This window comes from Phyllobates terribilis, unplaced genomic scaffold (assembly GCF_046119375.1).
Source record: "Phyllobates terribilis strain yellow unplaced genomic scaffold, ASM4611937v1 Scaffold_1__5_contigs__length_1240528914, whole genome shotgun sequence".
In the NCBI taxonomy this organism is placed as follows: Eukaryota; Metazoa; Chordata; class Amphibia; order Anura; family Dendrobatidae; genus Phyllobates; species Phyllobates terribilis.
In genome coordinates, this window is record NW_027362761.1 from 443,371,810 (window position 1) to 443,384,392 (window position 12,583).

General features: G+C 49.0%; 1 protein-coding gene across 1 annotated transcript in view; it reads right to left on the reverse strand.

Annotated features, from left to right (window-relative positions):
- Positions 1-10,825: 10,825 nt before the first annotated feature.
- The window catches only part of FAM174A (family with sequence similarity 174 member A), a 513,219-nt gene continuing 511,461 nt past the window's right edge, over positions 10,826-12,583 (reverse strand). The window contains exon 3 of the mRNA XM_073677998.1: positions 10,826-10,850. Coding sequence (XP_073534099.1) covers positions 10,841-10,850 — 10 coding nt within the window. The 3' untranslated portion in view covers positions 10,826-10,840. The remainder of the gene's footprint in view (positions 10,851-12,583) is intronic.

Below are 12,583 nucleotides of genomic sequence, written 5' to 3' on the forward strand. Positions count from 1 at the left end.
AAAACTGGCTCCCCCTACCGGATCATTTCACCAAACACAAACACAACGTAACTCAATTACGATTCCAGGTCATAGAACAAGTACCAAGACCAAGAAGGGGAGGCAACGACATTAAGTTGCTTAAGGATAGGGAAACTTTCTGGATCTATACCCTACACACACTTTCCCCAAAAGGTCTTAATAGGGAATTAAATTGGATCAATTAACTTGTGCTTATCCTACCTACATAACAATCCAGTATATGTCTAATAAATAACAGTATACGTTTTCTCCCTTTCAGACACAATGATCCAACCTCTCCATAGGGGTAAGTAGCCTATCCATTTAAATACCAACCCACATACTGCCACATACCTAGTCATTCTGACAAACCCCCACTAGCCCTACTCCACATGATGCTGTATTAATACAAAGCTATTGTTGATCCAGTTCCCATAGCAACAGCCGGACCTGGCGACCCGCCCCTTCCAAATTAATGTACGTCCCCTGATTATCATATATACCTAGATCTCCTATAACCCCACACATTGCTATAACGTAAATGTGAACGCTAGTCTTAATGCTATAACCACTGTTACTCCTTTCCCCATAGCAACGATCGGACCCGTTGCCCCGCCCCTTCCGATCACATGACCGCTCTTAAGGTCCTCAAAGTAACACTATACACACTAGGTGGCCCGCCCCTTCCAAACTAATGTATGTCCCTAGATTATCTTTTGTACCTAATATTATGCCTAGATTTTTTATAACCCCATACGATCCTATAATGTGAACGCTAGACTGTTATTCTAATCCCCTAAGCAACGGATGGACCCATTGGCCTGCCCCTTCCGATCACATGACCGCTCCCAAGGTCCTCAAAATACTATACACACACCAACACATTCACTAAGATGACTTCAGGACCTTAATTTTAGGCACACCCCCTTCCAGTCCAGCCCCTACTCGGATGCTTAAAAAGGCGCCCTTTTCATTAGGAGATCACAGCTGATCCACAGAGCAAGGTGCTGGCAGCACCGCTATCCAGCATTACCTGACAGCCTCTAACCGGATGTTTTACCAGTCCCTACACGCTTACCTGGACTAAGAGGTACCTGGACCTTCCCTCTCTCTCTTTCCCCTGCATATATTGAGTAACAGACTACTGATTATTACAATATCTCTACTCCACAGTCTAGCTTCTAAAGAACCCTACCTACCTGAATACACAGCTATCATTTCTATACATATACTAACCTGTAGAAAGTAAGTGTAGCGCCGGCGTCCCTGCCCTCTGCTAGGCAGGGACGCTGTTCCCCTCACCTCTCTGCTCCGTGCCCGGCGTCCTCCTCCCGCTCTGCTGGCAGCGCACGCTCCTTCCCGGCCACTGTGCTTAGGGCGCGCGCGCTCTCCCTCCCTCTTAAAGGGGCCGCGCGCGCCGTCCTAAGGAGTCCCCGGCCAATGGCCGGAGGACTTCACCATATATAAGGCACCTCCTCCAAAATGGAGGTGCCCGAGCAATGTTGTTGCACTGTTCACTACTCTGCTTCAGCCCTCAGGTCCCGTTGCCAGTTACCTGCCAGATACCTGCCAGATACCTGCCAGATTCCTGCCAGCTTGCTGTCTTATTCCTGCCTGATATTCTGCTACCTGCCTGCTAGCCTGAGGTCCGACGGTCTGCCTTACTACTCCTGTCAGTCTGTCTAAGGACCAGCTTGCCCGCTCACCTGGGAGCGCACATCAACTACCTGCCTGCTTGACTGAGGTCCGACGGTCTGCCTTCCAACTCTTGTCAGTCTGTCTATGGACCAGCTTGCTCGCTCACCTGGGAGCGCACATCTGCTACCTGCCTGCTAGCCTACCTGGAGGCTCTGCCGTCACGTGCTGCGACCACCTGCCTGTCCAGTGACTCCTGCCCGCTCACCTGGGAGCGCTCATCTGCTGCCTGTCTGCTAGCCTACCTGGAGGCTCTGCCGTCACGTGTTGTGACCACCCGCCTGTCCAGAGACTTCTGCCCGCTCACCTGGGAGCGCTCATCTGCCGCCTGTCTGTTGGTCTTCCTGGAGGCTCCGCCGTCACATGCTGTGACCACCCGTTTATCCAGAGACTCTCGCCTGCTCACCTGGGAGCTCACGTCTACCATCAGCCGCCACAGGTCGTACCAACCCTTTACCCAGAGACTGCCCCGGTCACTTGCCGTGACCATCTGCCCGTTCACCCAGAGACTGCCCCGGTCACTTGCCGTGACCATCTGCCCGTTCACCCAGAGACTGCCCCGGTCACTTGCCGTGACCATCTGCCCGTTCTTCCAGAGACTGCCCCGGTCACTTGCCTTGACCTCCTGCCCGTTCTTCTAGAGACTGTCCCGGTCACCTGCTGTGACTGCCTGCCTGGTCGCCACCCGCTCCCTTACAAGGACCGCCCCCTTGTATAGTAGCTCAGAGGTTCCGCCTCCCAGACCCGTTACAGTTTGCTCGGGCCATGGTGGCACCCAAGCTCCCTTGCTCTCGGACCTGTGTCATGAACTGTCCCATCAGAGGTCCCAACAGGAGTCCATCCTGGGTCAATTCTCACCTGGACACTCTGACTGCTCCGCCAGCAACCTCCGCCAGTGCCATGACTCGCAATCCGGCAGCTCCGCTGTCCACTAATACCATGGAATCCTACCCCGGACCCCGGCTTTCTGCACCTCCTCGCTTCGGAGGCGACTCCGCCCAGGCTCGGGGCTTCATAAATCAGTGCACCCTGCACTTTGAACTCCTGTCCCACCAGTTTAACTCCGACCGGGCCAAAATTGCCTTCATCATGTCCCATCTCACCGGGGAGGCCCTGGCCTGGCTAAATCCTCTATGGGAGAGAGGAGACCCCCTGGTGTCCGACTTGCCTGCCTTTCTCATGGCTTTCCGGAAAGTCTTCGACGAACCCGGACGGAAGACCTCATCCGCATCATCACTGCTACGCCTCCGTCAGGGAAGTCTCACCGTGGGCCAATATGCCATACGGTTCCGTACCCTTGCCTCGGAGCGGGCCTAGGATAACGACGCTCTGGTATCCGTCTTCTGGGAGGGTCTGTCCGGCCGTATTAAAGATGAACTTGCCGGTCGGGACATTCCTACCACTCTCGATGACCTAATAACTCTTGCCACCCGGATTGACCTACGGTTCCAGGAGCGTGCCAAAGAGGTCACCCGTGAGAGGAGGTTTCCACGTCTAGCTTCTACTTTTCAGAAATCCGTCTCTCCCCAGGTACACTCTCCTGAGCCTATGCAGGTCGACCAGACCAAGATGGTCAAAACTCGTCAGGACTTACGCCGTGCCGAGGGGAGCTGCTTCTACTGTGGCAGTAAGGAGCACCGGATCCGTGCCTGCCCGGAGAGGTCGGGAAACGCCTGTGTCTAGGTTCGCTCAGAGAGGTCGACCTAGACAGGAATAAATCCTCTCCATCTCTGCTGCTGTCAGTCTCAATCGTCTGCGGGGAGAACCGTTATTTCGAACTAGCCCAACTTGACTCTGGAGCAGCCGGGAATCTTATTTCATAGTCCCTGGTAGACAAATACCGCATCCCCACCAAACCTCTGGCTGTACCCTTGTCTGTTGCAGCCGTGGATGGGGGTCTCTTACCACGCCCCATCCAACTCATCACTGAATCCATTACTCTGCAGGTGGGAATGCTGCATTCTGAGAGTATCTCCTTTCATGTTCTGCCTGGACTCTCTCACGCCCTCTTGCTAGGTCTACCTTGGCTCCAGAGACATGCACCCGTGCTTGACTGGCAGACCGGAGAAGTCCTTCGCTGGGGACAGGACTGCCATAAGACCTGTCTGGTTCCCGTCCATCCCGTCCGTCCTTCTCCTACCCCAGCTAATCTACCTGGACTTCCGATTCCTTATTGGTCTTATGCTGATGTCTTTAATAAAAAGGAGGCAGAGACACTACCCCCTCATAGACCATACGACTGCCCTATCGACCTGTTACCTGGTACTACTCCTCCCCTTGGGCGTATTTATCCATTATCCGCTGCTGAGACCCGGTCGATGTCCGAATATATTGAGGAGAATCTGGCCAGGGGATTCATCCGGAAATCTACCTCCCCGGCGGGAGCAGGCTTCTTTTTCGTCAAAAAGAAGGACGGCTCTCTCGGTCCCTGTATAGACTATAGAGGCCTTAACCAGATCACGGTGAAGAATAAGTACCCCCTTCCGCTCATTCCGGAGTTATTTGATCGTCTGAGGGGGGCTAGAATCTTCACCAAACTGGACCTCCGTGGGGCGTACAACCTGGTTCGTATCCGTCAGGGGGATGAATGGAAGACGGCATTCAACACCCGGGACGGCCACTATGAATATCTGGTAATGCCCTTTGGTCTCTGTAATGCTCCTGCCGTCTTTCAAGAGTTGGTCAATGACATCTTCCGGGACTTTCTCTACTCCTGCGTAGTGGTGTACCTGGACGACATCTTGGTCTTCTCTCCGGATCTCCAGACTCACCGGAGGGACGTTCGTCAGGTCCTGCTCAGGCTCAGGCAGAATCACCTCTTCGCTAAATACGAGAAGTGCCTCTTTGAGCAGACCTCGCTTCCGTTTTTGGGCTACATTATTTCTCAGGCCGGCCTACGAATGGATCCAGAGAAACTGTCTGCCATCGAGAAATGGCCTCGACCGGAGGGGTTGAAGGCCATTCAGCGGTTCCTGGGCTTCGCCAACTACTACCGCCTCTTCATACCGCACTTCTCTTCCCGGACTGCCCCAATTTCCGCGCTCACCCGTAAGGGTACTAATCCCAAAGAGTGGCCGCCCGAAGCAGAGGAGGCCTTTCTTTCCTTAAAACAGGCCTTCTCTTCCGCCCCGGTGCTGCATCGCCCGGACGGCAACAAGCAGTTCTTCCTGGAAGTTGACGCCTCCTCCTCAGGAGCCGGAGCGGTACTTACTCAAAAATCATCTTCCGGGAGGATGGTAACTTGCGGCTTCTTCTCTAAACTCTTCTCCTCCTCAGAGCGCAATTATTCCATAGGAGACCGAGAGTTATTGGCCATCAAACTGGCATTGGAGGAGTGGCGTTACCTGCTCGAGGGGGCTCTTCACCCGGTAATAATTTACACTGACCACAAGAACTTGGCTTACCTCCAGCATGCCCAGAGACTTAACCCGCGCCAAGCCCGGTGGTCCTTGTTTTTTGCTCGCTTTGATTTTGTTCTTCATTTTCGCCCGGCTGACAAAAACGTCAAGGCGGACGCCTTGTCTCGATCCTTTCTGGTGTCTGATCTCGAGGAAGATCCGAAACACATCATCGATCCCGCCAGAGTAATGCAGGTGGCTCCCGTGAGTCTAAATCGTCTCCCTCCCGGAAAGACGTTCGTATCAGTACCTGATCAGGAGAAGATCCTTCACTGGGGTCACTCGTCTAAACTGGCTGGCCACGCCGGTCAGAAAAAGACCCTCCAGCTTATTACCCGGCACTACTGGTGGCCTACCCTGCACAAGGACGTAATAGACTTTGTTTCTGCCTGTGTGTCCTGCGCCCGCAACAAGGTTCCGAGACATCTGCCAGCCGGTCGCCTCCTTCCGCTTTCTGTACCTGCTGCCTCCTGGCAGCATATCGCAATGGACTTTATAACTGACCTCCCAGTCTCTGCCGGTTGTACGGTCATTTGAGTGGTCGCTGACCGCTTCTCCAAGATGGCTCATTTCGTTCCCCTGCCAGGCCTCCCGTCTGCACCCGAGCTAGCTAAAGACTTTATTCGTCACATCTTTCGTCTTCATGGCCTGCCCCTCCACATCGTGTCGGATCGTGGGGTACAGTTCACCTCACGCTTCTGGAGAGCCACTTGTAAACTGCTAGACGTCACCCTGGACTTCTCTTCCGCTTACCACCCACAGTCCAATGGTCAAGTGGAGCGGATCAATCAGAACCTGACCAGTTACCTCCGGCACTTCGTTAATGCCCATCATTCAGACTAGGTGGATCTCCTACCATGGGCCGAGTTCTTTTATAACAATCACGAGAGCGAATCCTCCTCCAAATCCCCGTTTTTTGTAGTCTTCGGTCAGCATCCTCGGATTCCTTTTCCTGTCTCCACCTCTGTGGACAACCCGGCTGCGGAATCTCTCGTTAGCAAATTTTCCTCCATTTGGGAGAGTACCCGATCCGCACTCCTTCAGTCGTCCGAACGGATGAAAAGACACGCTGACAAAAAACGCTTGGATCCTCCACAATTTCGTCCTGGAGATAAAGTCTGGCTCTCATCTAAATATGTCCGACTCAAGATACCTTCTTACAAGTTAGGGCCTCGGTTCATCGGTCCTCTGGAGGTCATCAGTCAGATCAACCCGGTGGCCTATAAATTGAAACTCCCGGCCAACTTACGGATCCCTAACTCCTTCCATGTATCTCTCCTCAAACCTGTGGTACTTAACTCTTTTTCCAAGTCTACAGGTACGCCTCCTGCTCCGGTTTCTGCTAAGGACGAGTTTGAGGTAGAGAACATTCTTGCCACCAAAAGGGTAAGAGGAAAGACCTTTTTTCTAGTAGATTGGAAGGGGTTTGGTCCTGAGGAGAGAACGTGGGAGCCCCGGGAGAACATCCATGCCCCGCACATCCTTGCTAAATTTCTGTCTGGCCTAAAAAAGGGGGGGCCTAAAGGGGGGGTACTGTAGCGCCGGCGTCCCTGCCCTCTGCTAGGCAGGGACGCTGTTCCCCTCACCTCTCTGCTCCGTGCCCGGCGTCCTCCTCCCGCTCTGCTGGCAGCGCGCGCTCCTTCCCGGCCACTGTGCTTAGGGCGCGCGCGCTCTCCCTCCCTCTTAAAGGGGCCGCGCGCGCCGTCCTAAGGAGTCCCCGGCCAATGGCCGGAGGACTTCACCATATATAAGGCACCTCCTCCAAAATGGAGGTGCCCGAGCAATGTTGTTGCACTGTTCACTACTCTGCTTCAGCCCTCAGGTCCCGTTGCCAGTTACCTGCCAGATACCTGCCAGATACCTGCCAGATTCCTGCCAGCTTGCTGTCTTATTCCTGCCTGATATTCTGCTACCTGCCTGCTAGCCTGAGGTCCGACGGTCTGCCTTACTACTCCTGTCAGTCTGTCTAAGGACCAGCTTGCCCGCTCACCTGGGAGCGCACATCAACTACCTGCCTGCTTGACTGAGGTCCGACGGTCTGCCTTCCAACTCTTGTCAGTCTGTCTATGGACCAGTTTGCCCGCTCACCTGGGAGCGCACATCTGCTACCTGCCTGCTAGCCTACCTGGAGGCTCTGCCGTCACGTGCTGCGACCACCTGCCTGTCCAGTGACTCCTGCCCGCTGACCTGGGAGCGCTCATCTGCTGCCTGTCTGCTAGCCTACCTGGAGGCTCTGCCGTCACGTGTTGTGACCACCCGCCTGTCCAGAGACTTCTGCCCGCTCACCTGGGAGCGCTCATCTGCCGCCTGTCTGTTGGTCTTCCTGGAGGCTCCGCCGTCACATGCTGTGACCACCCGTTTATCCAGAGACTCTCGCCTGCTCACCTGGGAGCTCACGTCTACCATCAGCCGCCACAGGTCGTACCAACCCTTTACCCAGAGACTGCCCCGGTCACTTGCCGTGACCATCTGCCCGTTCACCCAGAGACTGCCCCGGTCACTTGCCGTGACCATCTGCCCGTTCACCCAGAGACTGCCCCGGTCACTTGCCGTGACCATCTGCCCGTTCTTCCAGAGACTGCCCCGGTCACTTGCCGTGACCTCCTGCCCGTTCTTCTAGAGACTGTCCCGGTCACCTGCTGTGACTGCCTGCCTGGTCGCCACCAGCTCCCTTACAAGGACCGCCCCCTTGTATAGTAGCTCAGAGGTTCCGCCTCCCAGACCCGTTACAGTAAGTCTCTCCCCTTTTTTTGTTTCCTTATCTCTACCAGACATGTGACTTATACCAAGTCTATATTGTGAATTGATGATTACCAACCTATGTCTCCCACCTTCCTTTAACCTCTCCTCTTCCCTTCTCCCCCATACCATCCCCTACCCTTCTTTCCTTCTTCTTGTTCCTGGTATTCATTGCTCTCCCCCTTCCCTTCTAATATGGAATTTTCTCTTTGGATATTTGCATATAATTTTCGTATATATTCCGTATGCACCATTCCATGAATATACTTGTATATACCAACCTGTATTGATACACCCTTTTTTTGTCTTTTAGTAGCGACTGAATTGAATAAGGCCGAGTGGGCCGAAACGTCTTCACTGTTCGCTATATTCTTTGTATTGTCGCCTTCTACCACTGGTCTGGTTTAAGTATTTCTACTTATGCTGTTTTAATAAACCACACTTTGCATCTATATGAGAGTGCGATGTATTAACTCTACTATACTCAACTTGGGCTTACTGGCCCATTACATCTGCACCTCAACCTGTGACAGAGTGCACGCCAATCTTAACCCCCATTGATGATTGATTGGGTGCTTGCACCAGTCCACCAATGACATCTAATACCTTCGCATATGATAACTCCACCAGTAACAATATACTATCACTTGTTACTACATCTAATGATTTCCTCAGAATCCCTTCTGAAGAAATCCGTACTAGAGATTACGAAAAGGAAAGACGAAGGTTGGTCTCCTATGACCTACACCTTACCATCCTTGCAGAATATCACAGACAAGGAAAAATCCCCAGGGGCTTACGGAGTCACCTCCGCCCCACTCTGTTCTCAGATTATACCGAATACTGTGACACATTTAAAAGAATTTTGAATAAATGTTCACTTGACATAATCATCTTAACCATTGAACACCTACAGAGAGCTATTAAGGATACAGAAAAAAGTATTGCGGCAACGGAAACACAACTTGCAGCGAACCTGTCTCTATTGGACTGGAATAACCTCAAATCTAAAACGGACAAAGTTATTCTGGAACACCAGAAAGCATTACAGGAACGAAAACGTCAAACGTTTCAGCGCGATAACGACGACTACGCCCACGACCGAGTCTACCGATGGAACACCTCCTCCGCCAACTACTCCCATCGGCAACATACACAGCGCAACCTTGGCTCCTTCAGTTCCGGAAGCGACTCATCTACTGGCCACAAAGAACAACGTTTTTTATGGAAAGGCAGACGAGGGGGCCGGCAACGCATAGACCCACCAGAAGATCTCGGAGGACAAAGGATGACCACCCGGTCCCAGGTAAGACGACCAACCTGGTGAGGAACATTTCGAGTCACACCCTTACTCCCACAGAGTTACAAGTTCTACAGAAAGGCCTTTCCTTTAGCCCCACACCCAACTGGGATGCTTTCCAGCTGGAGAAGGACCTACAGCGGTTTTACCGCTCTATACGCCTTAAGACTCATTTTGGACTTGCTGTTGAGACATCCGTCCACAGAGTACCTCCACCAGGGGGTACAACTGTTTTTGTCTTTTAGTTTCGACTGAACTGAATAAGGCCGAGTGGGCCGAAACATCTTCACTGTTCGCTATATTCTTTGTATTGTCGCCTTCTACCACTGGTCTGGTTTAAGTATTTCTACTTATGCTGTTTTAATAAACCACACTTTGCATCTATACGAGAGTGCGATGTATTAACTCTACTATACTCAACTTGGGCTTACTGGCCCATTACATATGCACCTCAACCTGTGACAGAGTGCACGCCAATCTTACCCCCCATGTACTTCATATGTCATACAAAGTCCCTGCCTTTTATGCAGGCTCGCACGCCGACCCCCCATCTTTCCCAACAGATGATGGCTGATTTAATTTGCACAAAGAAAAGCTAGAAGCAATGGAATGAAACTGAATGGGAGAAGATATAGATTAGATATTAGAAAAAACGTTTGCCAATGAGGGTGATCAATGAGTGGAACAGGCTGCCATGAGAAGTGGTGAGTTCTCCTTCAATGGAAGTCTTCAAACAGAGGCTGGACAGACATCTGTCCGAGATGGTTTAGTGAATCCTGAATTGAGCAGAGGGTTGGACCAAATGACCCTAGAGGTCCCTTCCAACTCTAACATTCTATTATTCTATGATCATGTGCCTTTAACATCCACAGGTGGCTGTTAAGAATGTCTCAGTATAAATCGGGAAACAATTCTGATGCATCTTGTGGCCTAAGAATATAGATGCAACGTGCACTTAGCCTCAGACTACTTTTTAGCATTTTGGGCTACTATCAGTTGCTCAGTCATGGCTTACCTCTGAAGTCTGGAAAATGTGATCTGAAAGGGGCTATTGACTTTAATGATGCAGAATGCAGATGGAGTCACATTGTGCTCTGTCCAACATCATTTTCAGCAGTGTATGTTTATTTGAAGGGACACCAAAACGTGGTGTCCAACAAAGCATAATGTGACTCTGCCTGCATCATTAATGTCAAGTGCAAACATCTAAATTCCATTTTTTAGGTGTAAGCCCCGACAAAGCCACTGACAGTAGCCTGAAATGCTGTGTGAACATAGCCTTAGATGTATAGGCATCTTTCTACAGAGAACCTCCTCAGATCTTATATATTTCTCTCCTGCTCTTTTTAGCTTTGCTGGTAATAAAATTGGTTTCTTTTGTTGAGGCAAATTTGACTTTAATTTTAAAAGATTTCAGTTTAATGAACATCCTTTCATCTAGTAAACTTCTACTTCTCAAACACTGTCAATAAAGGAAATGAGCTACAATAGAACTGTGTAATTTCTTGGCAAAACCAGTTGATAAGCCGTGGCTTATCTGCGGAGTTCTTATCAATGAAAGACACTTGTCAGCATTTGTTTCTTCCCTTTAGACCGCTTGTTAAGACTACTTGTACTGTACTGTCTTTGTTGACATTTGATATTTGTGCAGTGTTTATTGATTGCAGAAAACAAACCTTTTTCATCTGTCACTGCTTGCTGTGCCTTTTCAGACATTCCTTTGAAAAATGCAAACATTGATTACATTAAGAAAGAAAGCAGGTTCAGTGGTTATAAAATTGTTTTTCTGTTTTCGTTAAAACAATTATATGTATCATAATAAAAGTCCAATGGCTGCAAGAAATAACTGACTTCTAGGAAAATGATCCAAACAATGAAACTTTAATGAGTGTGATAGTCTAGGGAAATTGAAAAATAGCTTCACATTTGGCGATAATATACTCTAGCGCCAATTAAGTTCACAAGAAAGAATTTTTTTATGAGGAAATCCTATGTGTATTTGCACTGGAATCTGTGTCAAAAATTTGAGGCTTATGGGCAGGATTCACAATAGATAGCTGTCAGCTGTTTCCTGACTCCTCCATACTCTGGAACAGTTGCTCTGCCATGCTCTTGTGTTCTCTACAAGAGAACTGCTGCCAGTTTCCTCTGGCATTGGCTTCTCTGAGAACAAATGGCCGAATGTTGGGGATCCAAGCAGTGAGGTAAACAATAATAAGGTAATTTGTGCACATGTAATATTAGTTTTTTTTATTTGAAACCAGTATATAACATAATGTAACAATGTATATAACTGTAAAAATATTGATTTGGAGGTATACTTAGGGTCGTTGTCATGATGGAAGGTAAAAGTCATCACAGTTTTTAGCTGTTTAGCAGAGGATTGAAGATTTGTTTCAAAATTGACTGATATTTGGAACTGTTTATAAATCCCTTCACTAAAGCCCCAGTTCCATCTTCCGAAAAACAGCCCAAAAACTTAATGATGCCTCCATCATGCTTTAATGTGAGTATGCTGTTCCTTATTTTGATATAAGTGTTGGCTTTGCTCCAAATATACCTGTAGCTGGGCCGGCATGCTTGTATGACTGAAAGCTGGCAGCTCCCAGGATGAATAACGTTCATTTTCTACCGATAGCCACACTTTAAGTAAGGCACCCAGACTGTATTGTAATGCTATTATCCTGCAGATTGACTCTATATCTTCGGGTTAATGGCTATCAGAATTTTCTGTGATCGTCTTTGTGAGAGCAGAATGATGGTGGCATGTAACCTCTGTGGTCCTGATCCTAATTATTTTGACATTGTAATGCAATAACAGCAAAATATTAGTAATAATAATAATAATCTTTATTTGTATGGTGAGATGAAATGCCTGTGCCATACTATTACAGCGCTGACCATCAAAAGACGAAATGAGTTTGTAAATGGAAATACAAATATTATTGTGACTATTACAATAAGGAAAATAATACAGACCCTGGGGTATAGATATTAATTAATTCTTACATGGATCAGATTTAGACTAGACAGTTTTACAATGTGCCAGATTTATGAGAGTAGATCATGCTTTTTTGATAAATTTGACATATCTTCAGACTGTCCAGTCTAAGTTTACATAAGCTATTAGTTTGTATACTTTATGCTATAAATTTAGGCACATGTATTGTCATACAGCGTCACATGTTAGACCAAAGCCTTCTTCTGTAAAATCATGCACCTTGTTGGATAAGACCCAGAAAGTGCCTAAAAGACATAATAAATATGGTGGAAGTCATGAAAGTCAGTATTTTCATAAAATTGTCTGGAATTGACCCAGCTGCTCAAAAGTTGCTTCTTTAACTAAGTAAACATTGCTATTAAAAAGTTTTTATGTATTACTAGTTTTCTGGATTGAAGCATTGTCGGGTTCCTTGCGTAGGGAGTAGACCAGTTTCGGCATGGGAGGTTT